General features: G+C 38.7%; 1 protein-coding gene across 2 annotated transcripts in view; it reads right to left on the minus strand.

The window, feature by feature from the left end:
* Positions 1-23,220, minus strand: part of agk (acylglycerol kinase) — a 118,645-nt gene that overhangs the window by 44,467 nt on the left and 50,958 nt on the right. For both annotated transcript variants that reach the window (XM_041216390.1, XM_041216389.1), the window contains exons 2-5: positions 17,483-17,522; positions 13,448-13,527; positions 12,450-12,525; positions 6,544-6,636 (exon numbers count right to left, since the gene is read on the minus strand). In XM_041216390.1, coding sequence (XP_041072324.1) covers positions 6,544-6,636; positions 12,450-12,525; positions 13,448-13,527; positions 17,483-17,522 — 289 coding nt within the window. The remainder of the gene's footprint in view (positions 1-6,543; positions 6,637-12,449; positions 12,526-13,447; positions 13,528-17,482; positions 17,523-23,220) is intronic.

The raw sequence follows: 23,220 nt of genomic DNA on the forward strand, positions 1-23,220 counted from the left end.
CTATTTAATCCTTAAACTGGCTGCAAGCTTGCATGGCAAACTGCTATATACTACACCCACTTGATTCACTCCTTCCTGCAATCTCTCAGTCCTGGTAATGAATCACAATCTCTATGGTTTGAATTGTAACTTCTAACAAATTATAATGGAAAGGGAGGAATCTGAGCTGGGTGGCGACAGGAAGAAGAAGAAAGACGGGGCAAGAGGCATTCTTGATGAAGCAAGCTTTCCACTCCATAATATCCAGATATGGTACTAAATTATCCATGGAGTTGGCAGTACCTGTAGCACCAAACTGGACAGTCCAACTTCCTGGATGAGTGTTTTTTTAATTCTTTCACAGGATGTGGGTGTCGCGGGCTAGGCCAGCATTTATTGCCCATCCTTAATTGTCCCTGGGAAGGTAGTGGTGAGCTGTCTTCTTGAACCACTGCAGTCCATGTGGTGTAAGTCCATGTGTCAGGGCATGATTATCCTTTGTGCTAGATATGAATCCAACTAGTGGAGAGTCAATTCCCATTGACTCCAGTTTTGTTAGGGCTCCTTGATGCCACACTTGATCAAATGCTGCCTTGATGTCAAGGGCAGTCACTCTCACCTTACCTCTGGAGTTCAACTCTTTTGCCCATGTTTGAACCAAGGCCGTAATGAGGTCAGGAGCTGAGTGGCCCTGGTAGAACCAGAACTGAGCATCAGTGAGCGGGTTATTGCTGAGTAAGTGCAATTTGATAGCACTTTCAACAACCCCTTCCATCACTTTGCTGATGATCGAGAGTAGACTGTGTTAGGGAAGGAAATAGTTAAAGAAGTTCAATTGCTAATTATTAGATTGTTTAACTAAGTACTCATTTGGTTATATCAAAGAGATAACAGCTGAGACCAGTGGTGTCTGTGGAGAGTTTTATGACAAGCAATAATACCTTTTCTGAAGGAGTCTTGTCTGGTTTTGGTCTTCATTTCTAAACAACTATTGGAACTTAATAGTGGTAGCAGAGAATGATTGCTGTTGCAAGTAAAAGATTGGAAACTAAGCTTTCTTCAGATAAAAGACTGTATTTGGAGTCAACTTTAAGAGCAGAGTGGTTTGGAGTCACTCAAAGTAAAAAGGAGAATGGCTGAATAAAAATGTAGAGTGTCAGGGCATGATTACCCACCAATGTTTTCTGAGAGTGAATCCTGCGAGCAAAGGAAGTATGTGGACATGAATCAAAGCACCAAAGGAAAAACAGGGAATGGCCTTGGCACTTTTGTTATCATACAAAAGCAAAATAAGGTGCAAAATATTTTTGGAGCTGGAGCCTGAGCATTTGGACATGGATGAAGGTTTGAAATCATTATTATTTTATGGATAAGATCTATCAAAAAGATGATTTATCAAGTGATTATGAAGCATGGTCTGATTTTGAGAAATTTAGAAAGTTAGAAGAAAGCTCCATAGAAGATTACATAATGGAATTCAGTAGACTATATGCAAGGTTGCAAAAGTTCCATCTAGAAATTCCCCAATTGGTGCTGGCGTTCAAGTTACTAGACTGTGCCAAAGTACCGAACATTGACAGGCTTCTAGTTCTAATGGGAGTTAAGTTTGCAGAAAGACACGCAGCGCTAGTTGTCAGAACAGATGTCAGAAACTCAAAAAAAAAAAAATTCCTCAGAAAACATTCCTTTCCGGCAGCATTCATAGCACAAATGAGCCATTCGGTGGTAAGACAGAAAATGGAGGATACAATGTTAATGGGATGGTGAGATCGCTTAGAAACAGGATGCAGGTGTCAGCATGAAAGGAGATTTGTAACTAGAAACAATGGGGACAGAAACACCTTGAACAGTTATGGCAGGAGAAAAGAATTAGGGATTTATGACACAAGAACGAACCCCAGAAATGCCCAGGGTATGGTCAATCGGATGTTTTAGATGTGATTCAAAATACCATTATGCAATGGACTGTCCTAAACGATATAGTAAGATGTTCAAAATTAAGCATGAGATAGAAGATGGAGATATTGACCAAACAGGGCATTGTATTAGTTACAAGAAGTTTCAGCCCGGTAGTGAATGTCTTGGAGGCAGAATCCTTCAACTGTGCGGCACTAGATAGCGGATGTACATTTACGGTCTGTGGAATAGACTGGTTAAAATGCTACATGGACTCCTTAAATGACAAGGGTTGGAATAAGGCTAAAGAATTTGAGAGTTCCACCAGTTTTAGATTTGGAGATGATAGTACCCTAAAATCTTTAAAAAGGGTAGTGATTCCCTGTAAGATAGCTGGGGTCAATCATTTTATCAGTATGGATGTAGTGTCTAGAAAAATACCATTATTGTTGAGCAGACCATCAATGAAGAAAGCACAAATGAAGCCGGGTATGAAGAATGACATGGCCATTGTACTTGGAAAACCTGAGGATTTACAATTTATGCAATCTGGACTCTACTGTAACTTTTTTACTAAAGAGATTTTAAAAAGTGTTATTAGAGTCAGGGGATAGAAATTTGGAAGACAAAAAACAAATTGTGTTAAAATTGCATCAGCAGTTTGCCTACCCTCCTTCGCAAAGATTACAAATTTTGCTAAGGGATGGAGAGTATGCTAAACTTATAGAGATAAGCGATAGATGTGACATATGTAAGAAATACAGAAGGACATCGTCACGGCCGATGGTGCATCTACCTTTAGCGAGGGATTTCAATGAAATTGTGGCGATGGATTTAAAGGTGTGGGATAAAGAAAAGTATATATTTTTATTTTACATTTCTTAGATTTGGCAACAAGGTTTAGCCAGTCGACAATCATATACAGTGAAAAAAAAAGAAAATAATTGTGGATCAGGTAATGGAGAAGTGGATAGGGACCGGTTTGGGACCACCAGCGAAATTCCTCACTGATAATGGCTGGGGGAGGAGGGGGAGTTTGCTAAAGACAAGTCTCGAGATATGTGCAAAAATATGAATATAATAGTTATGAATACTGCAGCTGAAAGCCCTTTAGTAATGGAGTGTGTGAAAGGAATCACGCGGTTACAGGTGCGATGTTTTATTAAACATTGGTGGACAGACCAAGCTGTAAATTATCAGCTCAAGCATGGGCTGTCCATGCCAAGAATTCACTGCCGATGGTAGGGAGGCCATATTCCATATCAGTTGGTTTTTGGTGGAAGCCCAAAAATTCCTTCAATCCTGAGTGATCATCCCCCAGCTTGGGAGGGCTCTACCTTTTCAGAGCAATTAAATACACTACACGCGAATAGAAGAGCGTTCCTTAAAGCTGAACTTTCAGAGAATTCTGCAAGCTCTAAGACACAATGTATGTCCATCTGAAAGTATTTTCAATCAGGGGGAGACATGGTATAATATGAAAGAGAAGGACTTAATGAGTGTAAAGGCCCGTGAAAGATTATAGGCAAAATGGTAAAACAGTCATGTTAAAACATGGGAACCAGACTATTCGGGTACACACATCAAGGTCAGTTGGCATGGACTACAAATTTGCAGGTTCGGCAAGTGTTCTAGGAAGGGACGAGGAACCACGTACTTCTCATACCCATATGTTGCATGTTTGTGAGGACAGAGTTGACAGGGTATTTGAAGATGCAGACAGTAATTTGGACAAAGAAGATGGAGCAATTTGTTCCAGAGGCTAACTGCTGAAAGCTGGCACTAAAGGTACATACTTGCCAGGAGGGGCCAGTCAATGGTGGGATGCGATGTTTGTAGATAGAGCAGGGAAGGCCACGGGAAAATATAAAAACTGGTTAAATGTATGATGTAAAGAACAAGAGGTTATGACTAAGGATTGGAAGCATGAAGTATAAAAATGGAAGGAAAGGAAACACAGTATCAATTCAGACAGTGGGTCTGAGGGTGAACATGCCTCTAGGAAGAGATCGCAAATTGTTGAAAGAACATCTATAAATGGGAGAGGGAGATAAAACAGTAACAGTCCGGAGCATGATAGAAAGCAGAATAGAGGGTGTAGCTTAACAAGGTCAAAGAATATGACACAGACTGGTAACACTACAAGGAGCAGAAGCCCATGTGATCGCCAAGTCTTAGTAGCTTCAAACAAATTAGACGATAAATTAATAAAGGAGGCCAGAAAGCAGGAACTACATAGTTGGAAAGAATTTGGTATACACAGAGGTGCCAGATAAGGTGCAATCAGCTCTGTCTCATAGACGGACATGCACGGAAAATGTGCTTCCTGATGGGACTTACAAAACTAAGGCCAGGCCCGTGGCACAAGAGTTTGAAGAAAAATTGGGTGACTGGGATATAAGAGCAGATTTACCCACGGCAGGGAAAGTTGTGCTGAAGATCTTTTAGCTCTATTAGCTACAAATGCTTGGAAACGTAAGTCCATTGATATTAAAGCTGCTTTTTTGCAGGTATACCAACTTCAAAGGGAAGTTTTTCTCCGTCCACCAAAAGGGGCACCAACCACAGAAGGGACTCTCTGGAAGCTAAATAAACGTGTATATGGTTTAAATAATGCCGGCAGAGTTTGGTATTTCTCAGTGAGTTCAGTTTTGTTAAAGTTGGGCTGTCTTCAGTTGGAAGCAGACCCGAACAATGTTTTTTGGCACCATGGAGGGAAACTTGCAGGCATCTTTATGATGCATGTAGATGATTTTTTGCGAGGTGGTAGTACCTAATTTGAAGCAGTTGTCATTAATGGGCTCAGAATGGAGTTTAAAATTGGAAGTCAGGCTTCTGGTGCGTTTAAGTACATTGGATTGGAAATCAAAGAGCGGATCACACATCTGTTTACATCAGCAATCCTATTTAGAGAACGTCAATCCCGTTGCAATTAGTCATGGTAGGGCCTCCCAGAAAGATATAACGGCTTCAGAAACAGAAAAAGAGGAACTCAGAAGTCTAATTGGGCAACACAATTGGCTAGGCAAATAAACAAGGCCAGATGTCAGTTTTGATGTTTTGGAATTGAGCCCTAAAATGAACGATCCCAAGGTTGAAGAAAATAACAAAACATTGACAAAATTAAAAATGGAGCAGTGTGTTTTGAAATTCCCATCTTTGGATGATATTAGAAACATGAAACTGATTGTGTTCAGTGATGCATCTTATGCAAATCCATGTGTTGGGATTTTCGCGTGCTGGAGGATTTATAATATTTCTCATCAGGGGAAAAAGGCAAATGCTGCCCTTTGGCATGGGAATCTAAAAAGATACGAAGAGTTGTAAAAGTACGTTAGCAGCGGAGACTCTCGCCTTTGTTGAGGTGGTAGATATGGCATTCCTTATATCAAAGATATTGGCAGAAGTTTCAAATGGAAAAGGGTATTCAGGAATGGTACCTATCAAACGTCTTATAGATAATAAATAAGTCACTTTGGGGAAACGTTCACTCTACGAAGTGCATCAACAAGGAGAGATTGCAAATTGACATTGCAAAATTAAAACAGATACTCGAGAATAAGGAGGTTGCCAAGATCAAATGGATCGACAGCAGCTACCAATTATCTGACTGCTTCACCAAAAGAGGAGCCAGCTCCAAGAAGTTACTAGAGATCCTCAAAGAGGGACTTTTTTTTTTTAAAAGGAAAAATACTTCTTTTGTGTGAACATATCTATAGATGTATTTCTTTTTGAGGAGGGGGATAAGGTCAATTTGTTGAATAAAAATATATATTGATGTTTGTTATAACCATTATTTTTGTGATTATATAACCTTAAGGGTTACTTTCTTTTTAAGAAGAGGGGAATTAGGGAAGGAAACAGTTGAAAAAGTTCAATTGCTAATTATTAGGTTGTTTAACTAAGTACCCATTTGGTTGTATAAAAGGGATAACAGCCGAGACTAGTGGTATCTTTAGAGAGTTTTATGACAAGCAATAAAACTCTGTCTGAAGGAGTCTGTCTTGGTTTCAGTCTTCATTTCTAAACAACTACTGGAACTTAACAGAGTGAAGGGGCAGTAATTGGCCAGGTTAGATTTGCCCTGCTTTTTGTGGACAGTTTTCCACATTGCCGGGTAGATGCCAGGTCACCAAGAAGAAACAGCATAAAAAAGTTTCATCCTGGGGATACTGAATTTACAGAAATTCTACTTGAAGCTTTTGCAGCAACATCAAATATGGTAGTGGGCAGATCGATTGCTGAGATTACAATCAAATAGTTGCTGCAAAACACCTGTCAATACTATTCCATACCCAGCCACAGCAGATACTCCCCTTTCCCATGTGCATCAATCCTCAGTTTGAAGGGCAGCTGCAGCCAATGCCAATCTGCTATGAGGTAGCTTAGGATCATTCTTCCATAGTTGCTTTCTGGTCACCACCTGGCTCACCTCTACTAAAGCATAGATTTTTGTCCTATACAGAATCAAATTTGCACTCCCATGCACACACACTGATTTGCCCAAGTACTATACTTTCACTAGTTAGGACTTGTGATGAAATTATTTCTAATCGGTCTTGCAATTTCACTTCCTGCCACCTGTGTGCCATCTCAGAGTAGATAAGTTTTGTTAAGTGCCATGTGGACGCATGTCTGCAAAGCACTAACATCAAATTTTGGCCATACCTCTTGTAAGGTGCCATCCCCTCCAGCAACAACAATCATATCAGTGTCTTCCATCAGTTCCAACAGCTTTTTTGCTTGGCCCTCATAATCAGTCTGCAACAGGAACAGGGACAAGATCGCAATGAATTGTACAGGGCAATTGTACAAGTAAAACAACCAGAAGCTAAGCAAGCCCGAACATGCAACACATTTTACTGCATTTTACACAAAATCCCCAAACATTATTAAATCCAATTACCAATCAAGCAAACAAATTACACGTAAAAGACAGGAACTCAGACATTCTGTAGCTTGCACAGGAAAGATTAAACAATATAAAATCTGGGGGGGAAAAATAAACAAAAGGTAATGAGAGGGACATCAAACACACAGCTGAAAGACCTCAGTGAGACTGATGAGGATAACAAGAAACAAACAGACAACAAGATGTGGAAAGATGAACTTTGTAACCAGGTGGAATTTGTAAACCAAGGAAGAAAATATGCCACTTTTTTTTAAGTCACTTCCAGGAGTTAGAAATTCGTACAACACCAGTTCTTGATTTCTCATCTTCTTTCCAATTTGGCTTTTTCATTAATCATTAGACACTGCAAATTTAGGAAATGTTTCTGACAACTAATACAATTCTTATTGTTCAGACTTACACAAATGTGCTACCAACTCAGTGATTTCCTGTAATTAGTATATTTTTAAACTCTTGGCAAGTTGCTGGCAGTCTCCACTGAACTCTCCCATCTTGCTGACTGCCACGCCATCTTAAATAAAATAAAAGCAAAATACTGCGGATGCTGGAAATCTGAAACAAAAACAGAAAATGCTAGAAAAACTCAGCAAGTCTAACAGCATCTGCGGAGAGAAAAACAGAATTAACATTTCAAGTCCGTATGACTCTTCTTCAGAGCTAAAGGGAAGTAACAACGTGATGAAATTTATACTGTTTGGGGGGTGGGGGGGCGGGGTGCGGGGTGGAGTAGGTGAAGCTGGATGGAAGACTAACAATGTGTGGGGGCATTGCTTTGGCAATATGAGATCAAAAGGCAGCTGTATGCTTCCAATTGTCTGCACAGGAACCAGTGAAAAGAACCTAATTTTGAATTCATAAGATGAAAATTCTTTGCCTGGTGTTTGGTTAAGTCTGTGGGTTGCAGTTGCCTTAACGGAGATTAGTTTTGGAATTTGTTATAAGTTATGATCGCAGTAGTTTGAAGCCATGTGCATATATATTTTAACCTGTGTAAATTAATAAAATTTTTCTTTTAGTTTAATGTAAAACCTCGAGAACTGGTGGTCTGATTCCTGAATTTAGAGTCACATCTCAAACATAACACTTAAAATTATAGGTTATGACAGTTGTTTAAAATTTCCCTCTTGGATTTTTAAGTAACTTAGAGTTGGTACTGAGTTATTTAAAAATCCCAGAGGGAAATTTTAAACAATTATCATAACCTATAATTTTAAGTGTTATGTTTGAGATGCGACTCTAAATTCAGGAATCAGACCATCAGTTCTCAAGAGGTTTTATATTAAACTAGATGAAACATTTTATTAAGCTACAACACATTAAACACAGATACATGGCTACAAAGTACTACTATCATAACTTTTAGCAAATTCCCAAACTAATCTCCATTAAGGCAATAACAACCCACAGACTTAACCAAACACCAGGCAAAGGATTTTCACCTTACAAATTCAAAATGAGATTATTTTCACTTTGGTTCCTGTGGAGACAGTTGACATCTTTGTCAATCTCTCCTTTGTGCCCATCTATCGCTGGCCTTCTATCCAGCTTCACCTGCTCCAGCCCCCTTTAACAGTATAAATTTCATCACATTTTTACTTCTCTTTAGCTCTGAAGAAGAGCCATATGGGCTCAAAACGTTAACTCTGTTTTTCTCTCCACAGATGCTGTTAGACCTGCTGAGTTTTTCAATTTTTTGTTTTTGTATCTTAAATAAAATCCTAGGATAGTGTTGAAGGAAAATTGACTTTAGGTTTAGGGGTGAGATTAGGTTTTAGCATAGGTTAGCAGATTTATTTCAAGGATTAACTTTACATTGTTGAATGTGACTGTTTGTTTCGTGGGGATGACTAATCAAATGGATTCCCTGGAAAGGTGGAGGGCAGGTGCAAGGGTGGATCCATGATGGAAGCAGATGTACTTTATGACACCTGGTTTGCTGCTATCTCTGTCCACATTTTTCTGCTGATTTTACCCACTACACCACACTGCCATGTTCTGTCACAAAGTTAATCATACTTGGTCTGCAACAGAGAATAGAAATAGAGGAGAATGCCCAAAGGGTAACAAGACCATGTTATTAAAGTTAATGCTATTGGTTCAATGTCAGGATTATGCATGATCAGAAGTAGGGTAGTACAAGAAATGTAACTGCATGATCTTTAATGCACCAATCCAGTATGCTATTTTAGGGTTAGTCTCATTATTATATTGTGGACAGGAAGTCAGGTACTATGGTAGAATGTGAAATCCTGAGACAGACAGCATTCTTTGAAGTTTCGAAAGCTCTAAGGGGTGCAGGAATTTAGAAAACAAATAATTTCTCAGTTGGGGTCCACCAAAGTTCTATCGAAGGGTGTGAGGCTGAGGTAGGCCTTCTTTGAAATGAGTATTGCGGAACCCCAGGGAGAATGGGAAGGGGTAGCAATTGGTGTGAATACTACCATCATAATGCAGTGAACCTGGAACCAGTACTAGAAGAATTTTAATAACTTTACCAGTTCAGCAAAGATTATAGAACACATTACCATTCATTAATGCAGTATATTAAGCATGTATGACACTTTACTTTCTCTCACACTGTAATAAAATATTTCTAAATTTTACCATGAATTCCAACTATGTAACAGGGTGCAGGCCCTACCTTCCCCCGGAAATGTTCCTTCACTCACACCCTTACAGGCATTCAACCCAAAAAACTTGTCTCCCCTCCATATTGTGTGTACACATCATCAAACCTGCGTGGGCTACATTCTGATATCTCATGTTAACAATTCTGATCTCTACTAGCCTGACTGCACAAGGCAGCTTACAAGAGGGAGAGAATATTTATGGTAGGACCTCCTAACATCTGTCACCTAACCCCATATAAAGGAGGAAGCTCTGAGAAGGGAGGTTATAGAGGATGCTAGATATAGGCAGAAAGCCATGCGAACATACATCAGCTAAGGTTTATGAAAGTTCTTCTCATCCACCTGTTTTCTCATTCATTCAATGGCACCAAAATAGGTCACATCTTCAACTAAAATCAATATACGGTGGCAGCTCATAAGGCCATTATCCTAATATGTTTTTCCTTTACTCTTTGGCTAATTTTCTCAGAGGAGCCTGGCCATCACACTGCATTCTGACATACCAGCACTTTATAACGCACACAAGCTCATTCTATGCTTCCCCAAAAGGAGTTCAGATAAATCCACACAGAGGCATTGAAGACGCTAACCCAGAGGGAGCGCACCGAGGGATTGAAGATGCTAACCCGGAGGGAGCGCACCGAGGGACTGAAGACGCTAACCCGGAGGGAGTGTACCGAGGGATTGAAGACGCTAACCCGGAGGGAGCGCACTGAGGGATTGAAGACGCTAACCCGGAGGGAGCGCACCGAGGGATTGAAGACGCTAACCCGGAGGGAGCGCACCGAGGGATTGAAGACGCTAACCCGGAGGGAGCGCACCGAGGCATTGAAGACACTAATCCAGAGGGAGCGCACCGAGGGATTGAAGGCACAAATCCAAAGGAAGTGCTTTGAGGGATTGAAGACACTAATCCAGAGGGAGCGCACTGAGTGACACACACATCAGAAAACAGAATCAGCTGGTAGAGATAGAGAAGGAAGAACCTGCCTAGAGGACCAGATTGCATAGTGCTTTGATGGAAGAGTCAAGGATCTATGCTTCATTAAAATGTTGTTGTGGAAGATGCTTTCCAATCATCAAGCATTAGTGCAATAACTGTAAACTATCAAGCAGCTTGCTATAGATGTTAACAAAGTTGCATCAAAAGTTCAGTTCACCACAATGTGTGTGGCAACTCTATCGGTGTCTGTGGAACAGTTATGAGAGAGGCCCCAAGGCCAGTTGAAATATGCAAGGTCACCAAGGAAAAGCTCAACGGAAACAAACGTTAAGCTTTCCCACATTAAAAGTAATCTTAATACGTGCATAGAATATTCTTCAAAAGATTTCGGAGCACATTTCATCGGGAGTACAAATATACTATTGGTGATTTTCTGGAAAGATTTAATGCATTGTAGGCGAAAGCATACTTGTGGAGTGAATGGGAAGATGTAGACAAGGCTGTCAATTCAGTGGGAGCATTTGCAATTTGCATTAAAAGAATGGCTGCTTTGCCAAAAGCTGGCCTTGGGTTCTACTCTGCCATATCTTCAGACTTGTCCTGCTCCTATCAGTGATCCCCTGGTGCAACTGGGGCCTTCTTTCTCCAGGGCCTTTACAACAAAGTTACGAAGCTTCCTGAAGACAATCACAGTCGTAACTTTTACTATAGTGAAGGACAACTTCAGACATGTGAAATGCTGCTTCAACATGCCATTGTTGTGTTCTATGATTACTTTGATGGATACATTCACCTCATTATACCTAAAATGTCATCCTCAGATATCACTGAGGTATAATGAGCCACAGCTCCACAGGATAATCCTGATCAACTGTGAAGCACCTTTGTCTGCCTTAAAATTGAGGCATCCTGACAACTATTTGCGAGCAATGATTTGCATAATATGGTGCTAATGATTCTAAAATGAGTTGAATGTTCCCCACTTTGATCTCACTCTGACCCTTCTGTCTTTCACCTGCTGTAGTGTTCCAATGAAGCTCAACACAAGCCTTAGGAATGGCGCTGCATCTTTTGATTGGGCACTTTACAGTCTTCTGGACTCAACATCGAGTTCAACAGTTTTACATTGTAACCGCTGCCCCTATTTTGTTTTGGTTTTTCAAGGCTGGTTTAGTTTTTCTCTTCTTTATCTCTTATATTCTTGACTTTGCTATCAGGTGGGAGCTATTCAGGATCCTGCCATTCACATCTCCTCTGGATATATAATTTGTTTATTTACTTGTCACATCACCACTCCCTTTGGCCCTGTACATTAAAGCTTTTGTCGTTTAACCTCTCCTGCTCTCCAGCCTATCACGGATCTCCCCTTTTGTTTTTCTTCCCATCCTCCTCCATTTCACTCACTCAAAAACTATCATTTTTAAACTTTTTCCAGTTCTGACGAAAAGTCACAGACCAGAAATGTTAACTGCGTTTCTCTCTCCACAGGTGCTGCCAGACCTACTGAGAATTTCAGCATCTTCTGTTTGAACTTTAGATTTCCAACATCCACAGTATTTTGCTTTTGTATTTTCAAACAGTGGAACCCTATATGGCTCATATAGACAGTGGTGTTGCACCTGTACACTCCCTTGTACAATCAGTAAGCCCTGGGCCAATCAGAAACCACTCCTTTATAACTTATTGCAGTGATTCAGCTGTATTAGGCACAACAATATTTTAATCTTTACTTAACCCTTCACATCACAACCCCAATTGAACCATTGCAAATTAAGATTCCACAGCATCTCTCTTTAATATACCTTCTCTCTAAGCAGCACAAGTGTTGATCACATTTCAAGGTCTAACTTATTTTTCAGAGTAATCAAATGAGTTGAATTAAATGTCATTATTTTCATCTATTTGATTGTACAGTATTAGGAAACCCTAGATTGATAAGGTTAAGAGGGTGAATCAGCTATATTTGCAGTGCTGTAAAATTTATTTTGTATTTCATGGTGCAAGTCACAACTGGGTGTCACTTCATTTTGGGCTTCTGTCACTCCTAGTACAACCTTTACTTAATCCAATTTTTTGACTGAATCCTCACCTTAACCACTGTTACATCAAGTCCAGCAAGATGCAAAATTGGTGCTGCATTCTTTTCGAAAAGATTTCTTGCTTTTCTGAAGGAATTAAAAATTAATTGTTAGAGATTAGAGCAGTTTCTTGAGCTCTACTTTCAAATGATGTGCCAACAGCTGAGTTGCATGAACTTTTACCAAATTTATCAAGTGTGCTCTGGTGATTCATATATAATGAAAAAAAAATGAGCTAGAACAAGATCTATTGCTTAGCGTTTGCTGATACCTCTCTCCAAGCTGTCAGTGACAGTGGATTCACACTGTATATTTAGCATGGTTTCCACTTCATATAGTCATTGAAGAAAGAAAGAGCATTTATATAGTACATTTGCAATTTCACCCAGTCCCAGTACGTGGAACCGTCCTTTATGCAAATTAGCTTGCATTGTTTCCCACATTACAACAATGACTACACTCAAAAATACTTCAAAAAGTTAGGCTGTGAAAGGCACTATATAAATACAAGTCTTTCTTTCTTTGTGTGGTATAGTACATTGCATCCATCTTGATGCCAATGTAACATATTTAAATAATCAGGCCTTTAATACATTTCAATAATTAGTCTGAGTGTTCATCCAAGTTTCTATCTCTGACTCATTATGCTGTAAATATGTTTAGGCGCCAGAGGGATTATATTTTGTTACTGTTACATCTGACTGCGGAGAAGGTTACAAGAGTTTAATTTTCTAACTAAAAACATAAGTTATTCAAGTATATGTTGCTAGAGCTGGTGAAAATCACTACATAAAAACGGAAGATTTAAAGTGCTCCATATTCATAATAGGTCAGACTAAAATAATACTGACATAGTGGTAAAATATTGTTCTTTGTTGCTACACTGTTGATAAATACTGATAAAATGCACTTATAATGGGCAGTATCTCTACTGAGAAGTAGAAGGAACACTGCCATCCTTTAATTAAAAAAAACAGCTGGCATGATAAGCCTTAAAGAAATCTCTCACCCTTTGCAAGCAGCAGGATTGAGAAAGACAGTGGCTTTCTTCACCCTTGCACTGATCGGTAGAAGCTGGTTTCCATATTCCTGAACAAAAAACAAACAGTTGATCAGAGAATGTACACACCAGAGAAGGAAAAGCAAAAATATATCCTAGAATCAGCAGGAAATCAGATAACCAGGTTCACATAATGTTTTTTTCACCACTGGGACATGGGTATAATCCTGATCAATAGATTGTACAAATTCTGCACAAAGTGATTCTAGGGCAGTTTAAACCAAGATTCTAGTGATCAGGTACTGCTTTGCTTGTCAGTCTCACACAAGAAAAGTCTATAAATTATTGAATTGGTAAGTAGAAATGATATACTGGGAGTTCTATTCTGTGGTTGGAATGGAGACTCATGTTCTTGGGTTATAGTCAAGGAACCTTCACTCAGCATCTGAAGCATACTGTGCCTGACGCCTGATGAGAAAATGCTCAGTGCTGATAATGAAGTTAAAAAATGTCCCATTAATAATACTTCACAAAACCAACCACAAAATGCATCCAACAACACAAGTTGGAATTCTAACCAGTAAACTGATACTTAACTCATACTGTTTATTTTATTTATTTAAAAATATATTCAGGAAAAATATCCAATCCCTTGACTGATACAATGAGGCATTTAGGCTTATATTAATAAAGTCAGAAAAACTTTACAAAGCAGTAAAAGAAAACCCTCAAAAATAGGTTAACAGTCACGCCAACTCATAAAGCAAGTTGCAGCCTTGATAATGCTTTCAAACTTTAAACATCACAAAAAGCAGCTTACTTTTAGTTAACTTTCAGGGTTTAAGTTTCCATTATATAAATGGCAGCCACAATAATGGTAGCCGTGCATTCTATACATGTCACACAAGAGGAATGTTAGATGAGGTTTACAATAGCTGAAGAAACATAGAACCTAGAAATGCACCATATTTTATAAAAATGCAACATCTTGCATGTGTTTACATTTAAGATAACAACAGTGGTGCACTAAGGTCATGCACAACTAGAATGCCCAGAAGTGTTAAAATTGGCATTAAAAAAAACAAATCAGCATTGAAATTAAATAAATATTTTTAGTTCTGAGACATCCTAAAGACCTTAATTTGGAGCCAGCAGAACACTTTAAATATTTAGACTCAGCTGTCACTCCAGACAGCTAAGCCACAGGCGTTTCAAGCTGCTGGTAACCTAGGGTACAGTGCAATAGAAAACAAGTCTACACACCAATGTCAGAATTAGGCAAAGCTGCCTGTTCAATACTCATAGATGACAGCCTAACTTTATCAGCTTAAAGTTTATGGAAATATACGGAAAGCTACTGAAACATTCCTAGAAATGTCATGTTTGTGGTGCTGACACAGCCATATAGGATAACTGTAGGATAATAGCCTACAAAAATAACAGCAAAAATTGATTGCTCATATTTTTCAATTAGGTGGAAGTAGGTTGTTCAAAGTAGTATAACAAAGCATAATTCTTAGTACAACTAGCCAAAGTAGGCTAAGGTACATTGGTAACCACCGCCTTCTTGGTTTAATGGTTAGCCAAATGCTCTTGCAGTTGCAGAGATGGGAGGGGGTTTTGATGCCATGAAAGAGTCAACTGGACAGACAGGTCATGCTTTAAAGTCCTCATTTGTTGAGAAGGTATGAGGAGCAAGGAGACACATAGACAGGTAAAAAAAATGTGTAATTAGGCAAGCACACTGTTAAAAACTTTAGGTTTGCACCAGATAGTCTTTTGGGATTGACATTACCAGTCTCTTCCATAAGTAGACCAATTGTCCCTTAAAATCAAGAGGTTACCTTTATATCCTATGATAGTATGAGCTGGTAGGGTCATAACAAGTGAAAACCCCATGTTACGTGAACTGGATAGCGTAATCTCACTTGCATTCTCCCTATCTTCCAAATGGCAGGCAGATGAATACTAATGAAATAAGATTAATTTGGAATCAACCAGCTGATTTATTTTTCACATCTACGAATGAGCAGGGTAATAAATACAGTAAATTTTAACTTCACAGAATCAATGTTTCTATGTTACAGCACAGAAAGAGGCTATTGTGTCTGCGCTGGCTCTACTTAGGAGCAATTCACCTAGTGCCACTCCCCACCTTCTCTCCGTAACCTTACACATTCTTCCTTTCCAGATAACAATCCAATTCCCTCCTGAATGCCTCAATTGAACCTGCCTCCACCATACTCTCAGGTAGTGCATTCCAGATCTTAGCCACCCTGCATAAATAATTTTTTTTCACATGTCTCCATGGCTTCTTTTGCCAAGTACCTTAAATCTGTGCCCTCTTGTTCTTCAACCTTCCACCAATGGGAATAGTTTCTCCCCATTTACTCCATCCAGATCCCTCATGAGTACCTTCATCAAATCTCCTCTCAGCCTTCTCTTCTCCAATCTATGTAACTGAAGTTTCTCATCCCTGAGACCATTCTCATGAATCTTTTCTGCACTCTCTCTAAACTTATTCTATAATGCTAACACAGAAAACAAAGCATGCCACACTATCCCAATTAGTGGGCTAAATACATATTTTATATATCTAGACACCACTGTGCTTAAGGAGAAAAAAATTTTCCTTTTGGTTTGGCTTCATTATCAGCTCTGACAGACCGTCTTGGCAGATTGTGTTTCTTTCTTAGATGGACAGGAAGGCAAAGGCTTAACCTCTGACTATTTCTGGGGATTGACTAGTTAAGCTGCCAATAAAACCAGTTACTGCCAACTTAGGAGTGGACAGTCAGTCTGCAGCTGTGCTTGATGGATGCAACACTTCCAACACACCACATGTAAATGTTAACTAGAAGAGTTGGTTAAACAATTCCTATTGTCTCAAACAGATAACACTTTTAATGGTTAGCCTATTTCCTTAGAAGAAATACTTATAAACAAACCCAGTGGTTACAACCACTACAAAGATTTTTAAAAAGTTAGAACTTCACAAAATAACCTTTAGTTTCCTAAATCTAACTCTATATCAAAAACATAACACACTTCAACCAAGAATTATGAAGCACATTATATAAATTTTATCTTTGCAACCCAAAAAACTGAAATATTCTAAATGTTCTTTAACCAAGATAGAGCAAGGCAAACAGGAAACTGATATGCAATGCTTATGTAGGCCATTATACTACTAGAGATTCGGGATTTATTCTAATTGTAGATAGAGGGATATATCATCAACATCATTTAGTCTACAACTTGCATTTTTTTGGGTGCTTTAATATGGAAATACATTGCAAGAAGTTACATATAGGTGTAAACAAAGACTGGACATTGGTCCACAGAATGAGATATTAAAAAAATGAAAAAAACTTTCACTTTTTCTATTTGTTTCAGATTTCCAACATCTGTACTTTTTTTTGTAATCTTGTATCACTGATTTAAACACCAAAGGTTTTTTTCTGCATCGAGAATATGGATTAAAATTAATTAATTTGAAATCAAACTTCCTAATGCAGTCTATGCAAGTTATTCTAAAGTATATAACATTCATGCATCAAGGTAAGATACAGGCAACAATCTAGAGGTGCATGATTGATGCCTAGGCATAGACTCATAGGCAATAGAAATTTCAACCACACAAGCATTTAAGTAATTCTATCACTAAGCCAAGCAATGTAAAGCTATTTCTTGCAGAATAATACATAAGAGAATATATCTGATCAGCCTGGCCACCACAGTTCTTGCTATTCCTCCCGCGCACTAGAGTTAATGGGGTCGATTTTCTACTTCTCACCCTGGAGCAAACTGCCATTGTGGATCAGCCACCTGTAATAAAAGTCACACAATATCTATTGGAAAACATTGGAAATGAAAAATTTGGGCAGTCTCTATAGCGGGCGGCCAATTGCAACACCAGGTTTATATCCAGGATACAAACTGAACATCTGTCTTAATGCCTCAGTGACTGCAAAGAGGATTTGGATTAATTACAGAGGCTAACTAACTAGCAAGAAAATGTCCAATAACTCGAGATTGCCTTACCTGTGCTTCCTGACATGCCGCCCTGCGCAAGAGATTGTCCCTGAATCATACATAAAAATATATTTTAAGGCACCATATGGAACTGCAGACATTCTTACTTAAAAGACTATTAATAAACTTTAAAGGAGTGACTGGAAATCTTTAGGTGAAAATGCCCCACCTGACTTCATATTTTATTCTTAACTTTCTCAATTTTTAATATCAACTTATGTTTAAATCCTCGACCAAAATGAATAATTTTCCTCAATGAGCTTTGTTCAATTCTATCATAATGCCTTAAGAATGTACATTACACACAAAAAACATTAATACCTTTGCATCAACAATCATAATAACTTTAACATCCTGCAATAACTAATAGAACATAGGATATACAGCACAGAAACAGGCCATTCAGCCCAAATGATCCAAGCCAGTGCTCCACGTGAGCTACCTCCCATCTTTTCTCATCTAATCCGCCATCATAACCACCTATTCCCTTCTCACTCAAATGCTTGTCTAGCTCCTCCTTGAATGCATCAATACTATTTGCTTCAATCGCTCCCTGTGGGAGTGAGTTCCACATTCTCATTGCTCTTTGGGTAGAGTAGTTTGTTGTGAATTCCCAAATTTATTGGTGACTATCTTATATTGATGGCCTCTAGTTATACTGTACCCCACAAATTCTCTCTGTATCCACTCTATCAAAACCTTTCAGAATTTTAAAGACCTCTATTAGATCACCCCTCAATCTTCTTTTTCAAGATCCAGCCTGTCAATCCTTTCCTGATATGTATACCCATGCATTTCTGGTATTACTCTTTCCTGCACCCTCTCCAGTGCCTCTATATCCTTTTTACAATATGGTGACCAGAATTGCAAGCAGTACTCTAAATGTGGTCTAGTAAAGGTTTGATACACGGTTTACCATAAATTGCCTGCTTTTCAATTTTATCCCTCTATAAAATAAAGGCTAGTGTTTGGTTTGCTTTTTTAAAATGGCCTTACTAACCTGCAGCACAACTTTAGATGAGATCCCTTTGTTCCTCTACCCCACCTAGACTTACACCTTCCAAGTAATGTGACCTCTGCATTCTTCTTCCCAAAATGTACTTCCTCACATTTATCTGTATCGAACTTCATTTACCAATTATTTGCCCATTCTGCAAGTTTATTACAGTCCTCCTGTCCTTTGTTGCAGACTTCCTCAGTATTGTCTATCGCCCCAACTTTGGTGTCATCTGCAAATTTAGAAATTGTATTTTTGATTCCAAAGTCAAATTGTAAATGAAAATTGTGAACAGCAACAGTCCTTGTGGAACAGCATTCCCACCTTATGCCACTATGAATAATTACTCTTTACTCCCACACTCTGCCTTCTGTCTTTGAACTCAGCTAGCAATCCATTCTGCCACTTGTCCCCTGACTCCACATTCTCTAACCTTTTTCGTTAGTCTATTATGGGACATCTTATCAAAGGCTTTTTGAAAAAATGCCTTAGTACAGGAACCAATGAATAAAATAACATTTCAATACTGATCTAGTAACATTAATTTCTCACTGTAAATTTAAGTGTCACATTATTGAAAGAAAAAGCATACAATTCTACAAAGATTAGTGGTGGGTTAGACAATCGGACAGAATATTTAAAAAAAAGCAAAAAATGGTTTAAAAGAAAGGAGGGAGAAATTAGAGTACAAGAGAAAGCTAGCTATAAATATAAAAATAGATAGTAAGAGCTTCTAGAGGTATTTAAAAAGAAAGAGTAAGGAAAGCAAACATTAATCCTCCACAGAGAGTGTCTGGAGAATCAATAATCGAGAATAAGAAAATGGCAATTGAACAGATATTTTGCATCTATCTTCATTGTAGAGGATACAAATAACATCCCAGAAATAAGTGTTCACCAAGAGATAAAAGGGAGGGAGGAATTTAAAACAATTACAATCACTAGGGAAAGAGTATTGAGAAAATGATTAGAAGTAAAAGCTGACAAGGCGCCAGGTCCTGATGGACTTCACCCTAGGATCTTAAAAGAAGCTGCTGAGGTAGGGGATGCATTGGTTTTAATTTTCCAATATCCCCTAGATTCTGGAAAGGTCCCATTAGCTTGGAAAACAGCGAATGTAATCTCTCTATTCAAAATCAGGTGTTGTTTATTGCAAAGGGAATGGAATATAAAAGTAGGGATATTTTGGCTTTGTTGTATATGGCTTTGAGACCACATCTAGAGTACTGAGTACAATCTTGGTATCCTTATTTAAAGAAGGACATAATTGGATTAGAAGTTCAGAGAAGATTCACTTGATTGATTCCTGGGATGAGTGGGTTATCCTATGAGGAAATGTTGGACAAGTCAGGCTTGTTCGATTGGAGTTTAGAAGAATGAGAGATGATCTTACTGAAACATATAAGATCCTGAGGGGACTTGACAGGGTGGATGCTGAAAAGATGTTTCCCCTTGTAGGAGACACTAGAACTAGGAGGACAGTTTGAAAATAAGGTGTCTCCCATTTAAGACAGAGACGACGAGAAATTTTTTCTTGAGGGTCGTGAGTCTGTGGAACGCTCTTCCCCAGAGAGAAGTGGAGGTCGGGTCATTGAATACTTTTAAGGCTGAGTTAGATAGATTCTTGATTGACAAGGGAGTCAAAGGGTATAGGGGGTAGGAAGGAAAGTGGAGTTGAGGCTACAATTAGATCAGCCATGATCTTATTAAATGGTGGAGCAGGCTGAAGGGGTTGAGTGGTCTGCTCCTAATCCTAATTCGCATATTTGTATTAATACCCCAATAATCAATGTAACTTATTAATGCTGTCCAGAGTTACTGATTCTTGTAACCAGTGATAATAATGACAACCCCATAATCACTATCACAGTACCAATACTAACTATAACATTCCATAATTCCTGCCCCAGTACAGAGCAGTTACATTATAAGGTAAACTCAAATTAAATGTCTTGCACCTTGTTTGCAATTCCTGTTTATCAAACCAACTTCCCATTTCACAGCTATCACTTTTAAAAGAAGTGCAATTGTGTCATGCCTGAGGCAGCACTTGGGCATTACAATACGATGAACAAAAACAGAATTACCTGGAAAAACTCAGCAGGTCTGGCAGCATCGGCAGAGAAGAAAAGAGTTGACGTTTTGAGTCCTCATGACCCTTCGACAGAACTTGAGTTCGAGTCCAAGAAAGAGTTGAAATATAAGCTGGTTTAAGCCCCTTAAATCAGCTTATATTTCAACTCTTTCTTGGACTCGAACTCAAGTTCTGTCGAAGGGTCATGAGGACTCGAAACGTCAACTCTTTTCTTCTCCGCCGATGCTGCCAGACCTGCTGAGTTTTTCCAGGTAATTCTGTTTTTGTTTTGGATTTCCAGCATCCGCATTTTTTTTGTTTTTATTTTTTTTTTACAATACGATGAATCCTTGTCATTACAGTTAGCTTTCCATCCTCCCAGGACGAAGTGATGTTGCAATTCTTGAAGCACCAGTTTCCAACTAAATTTACATTTATTTGAATTTTATGTTTATTTGAGTTTATTTCTCTTTAAAATCTGAACATATACAAGATTTTACAGGGGCCCTCAGTATACTTCAATTGATTTTATTTAAGATCTTGAGTCTGACAATTTCCTGCTGTTATAGACTTACAGCATTGATTGGGCAAAATGGTGACAGATACAGATCAATGTGAGGAGGTCTGAGGTAATCTACTTCAGATGCACAAAAGACAAATCAGAAAAGCAGGAGGTTTGTTAAGAAAATGGCAATTATGCCATTTAATGGAATTAAAGCGAAAATGGTAAGGATATGGAATTGATTCAATGACAGGAAGTAGAGGATGGTAGTGGATGGATGTTTTTCAGACTGGGAGCTGGTTTGCAGTGGCATTGCGCAAAAGTCAGTTTTGGGTTCATTACTCTTGAATTTTAATAAACAACCTACCCTTGGGTGCATGAAACAAAATTATACAGTTTGCAGATGATGCAAAACTTGGCAAAGTAGAGAGTGACGAGGATAGTTATAGACTTCAGGATGACAGACATGAAAGTGAAACGAGCTGCAGCATGTTAAATGGAGGTCATTGCAGAGAAATGTGAAGTGATCCATCTTGGGTGGACAGATATGGAAAAATAATATACCATAAGTAGCACGATTTTAAAAAGTATAGGTGGGCAGAAAAATCTTGGTGTCCATATACACAAATCCTTAAAGGTTGCAGGGCAAATTGGTGTGTGGTTAAAAAATCATATGGTTTACAAACAGAGACAGAATATAAAAGCAAAGAGATGATGCTAGAACTTTATAAATCACTGATCAGGCCTCAGCTGGAATACTGTGGACAAATCTGGCATCACATTTCAGAAAAATATGTGAAGGCCATTGAAAGAACACAGATGAGGTTTACCAGGATGTTACCAAGGATGAAGGCGTTCAGTTATGAGGAGAGGTTGGAAAGATTAGGAATGTTCTCCTTGGAACAGAGACGATTAAGGGGTGACCTAATAAAGGTTTGAAATAATGAGAGATACAGAAGAAAGAGAGAAAAACAAGCCCCTCTGGTGAGTTTTTTTTTATTCGTTCACGGGACATGGGCGTCAATGCCTAGGCCAGTATTTATTGCCCATCCCTAATTGCCCTTGTTCAGAGGGCATTTAAGAGTCAATTGTCTGGAGTCACACCTAGGCCAGGCTATGGCAGATTTCCTAAAGGAAGGACATTAATTAGTGAACCAGTTGGGTTTTCTTACGACAATTGGCAGTGGTTTAATGGTCATCATCAGACTTTTAATTTGAGATTTTTGCTGAATTCAAATTTCACCATCTGCCATGGTGGGATTCAAACCCAGTTCCCCAGAGCATTACCCTGGTGACAATACCAATATGCCACCATCTCACCGGAGGTTATAACTCAGAGATTATAGATTCTAAAATCTTTAGAAGGGAAACAAGGATTTTTTTTCATTCAGAGTTGTCAGGATCTGGAAAGATCTGAAAAGATGATGGAAGGCGATTCCTTAAATAATTTTAAAATGGGAGCCAGACAGGTACTTGAACACGAGAAGGGTTATAGATAGAGGTTGGGGTCTGTGGCCAAGCACGACTGCTCTTTCAAAAAGCCAGCTGTGGCAAAATAGGCTGAATAGCCTTATTCTGTGCTTTAATTTTCTATGATTCAGACAGGGTTAAGACCTGGAATGCACTACCTGAAATAATGGTGATTTCAAGTTCCATAGGAAATTATAAATGGTAATTAGTCATGGAGACCAAGAGGACAAATTGCAGGGTTATGGAATTAAAGACAGTTTGCACAGGCATGATGAGCCAAATAGCCTCCTTCTATCGTGTAAGATTCTATGGTTCTATAAACATTTTCTTAAATGCAGACACAAACTCTGAAGATCAGAGGGATGTGGGTATGCAAATGTACAAATCATAAATGCTAATGTATAACCACAAAAAAAATCAACAAAGCTAACAAAAATTGGCCTTTATCAAGAGATTTGTAGTAAAAAGAGAGGAACTTATTCTTCAGTTGGTCAGACCCCATATGAGACCCCATACGGAGTATTACATTCAGTTCTGTGCGTTGAACCTCAGGAAGGATATAATGGATTTGGAGGGGGTACAGCACAGATTTACCAGAATACCAGGACTTAGAGTTAAATTAGGAGGACACGTTACATAAACTTGGGTTATTTTCTCTTCAGTTTTAAAGGTTGAGGGCAATTAGATTGATGCATTTAAAATGA

This window comes from Carcharodon carcharias, chromosome 21 (assembly GCF_017639515.1).
Source record: "Carcharodon carcharias isolate sCarCar2 chromosome 21, sCarCar2.pri, whole genome shotgun sequence".
NCBI classification, from domain to species: Eukaryota; Metazoa; Chordata; class Chondrichthyes; order Lamniformes; family Lamnidae; genus Carcharodon; species Carcharodon carcharias.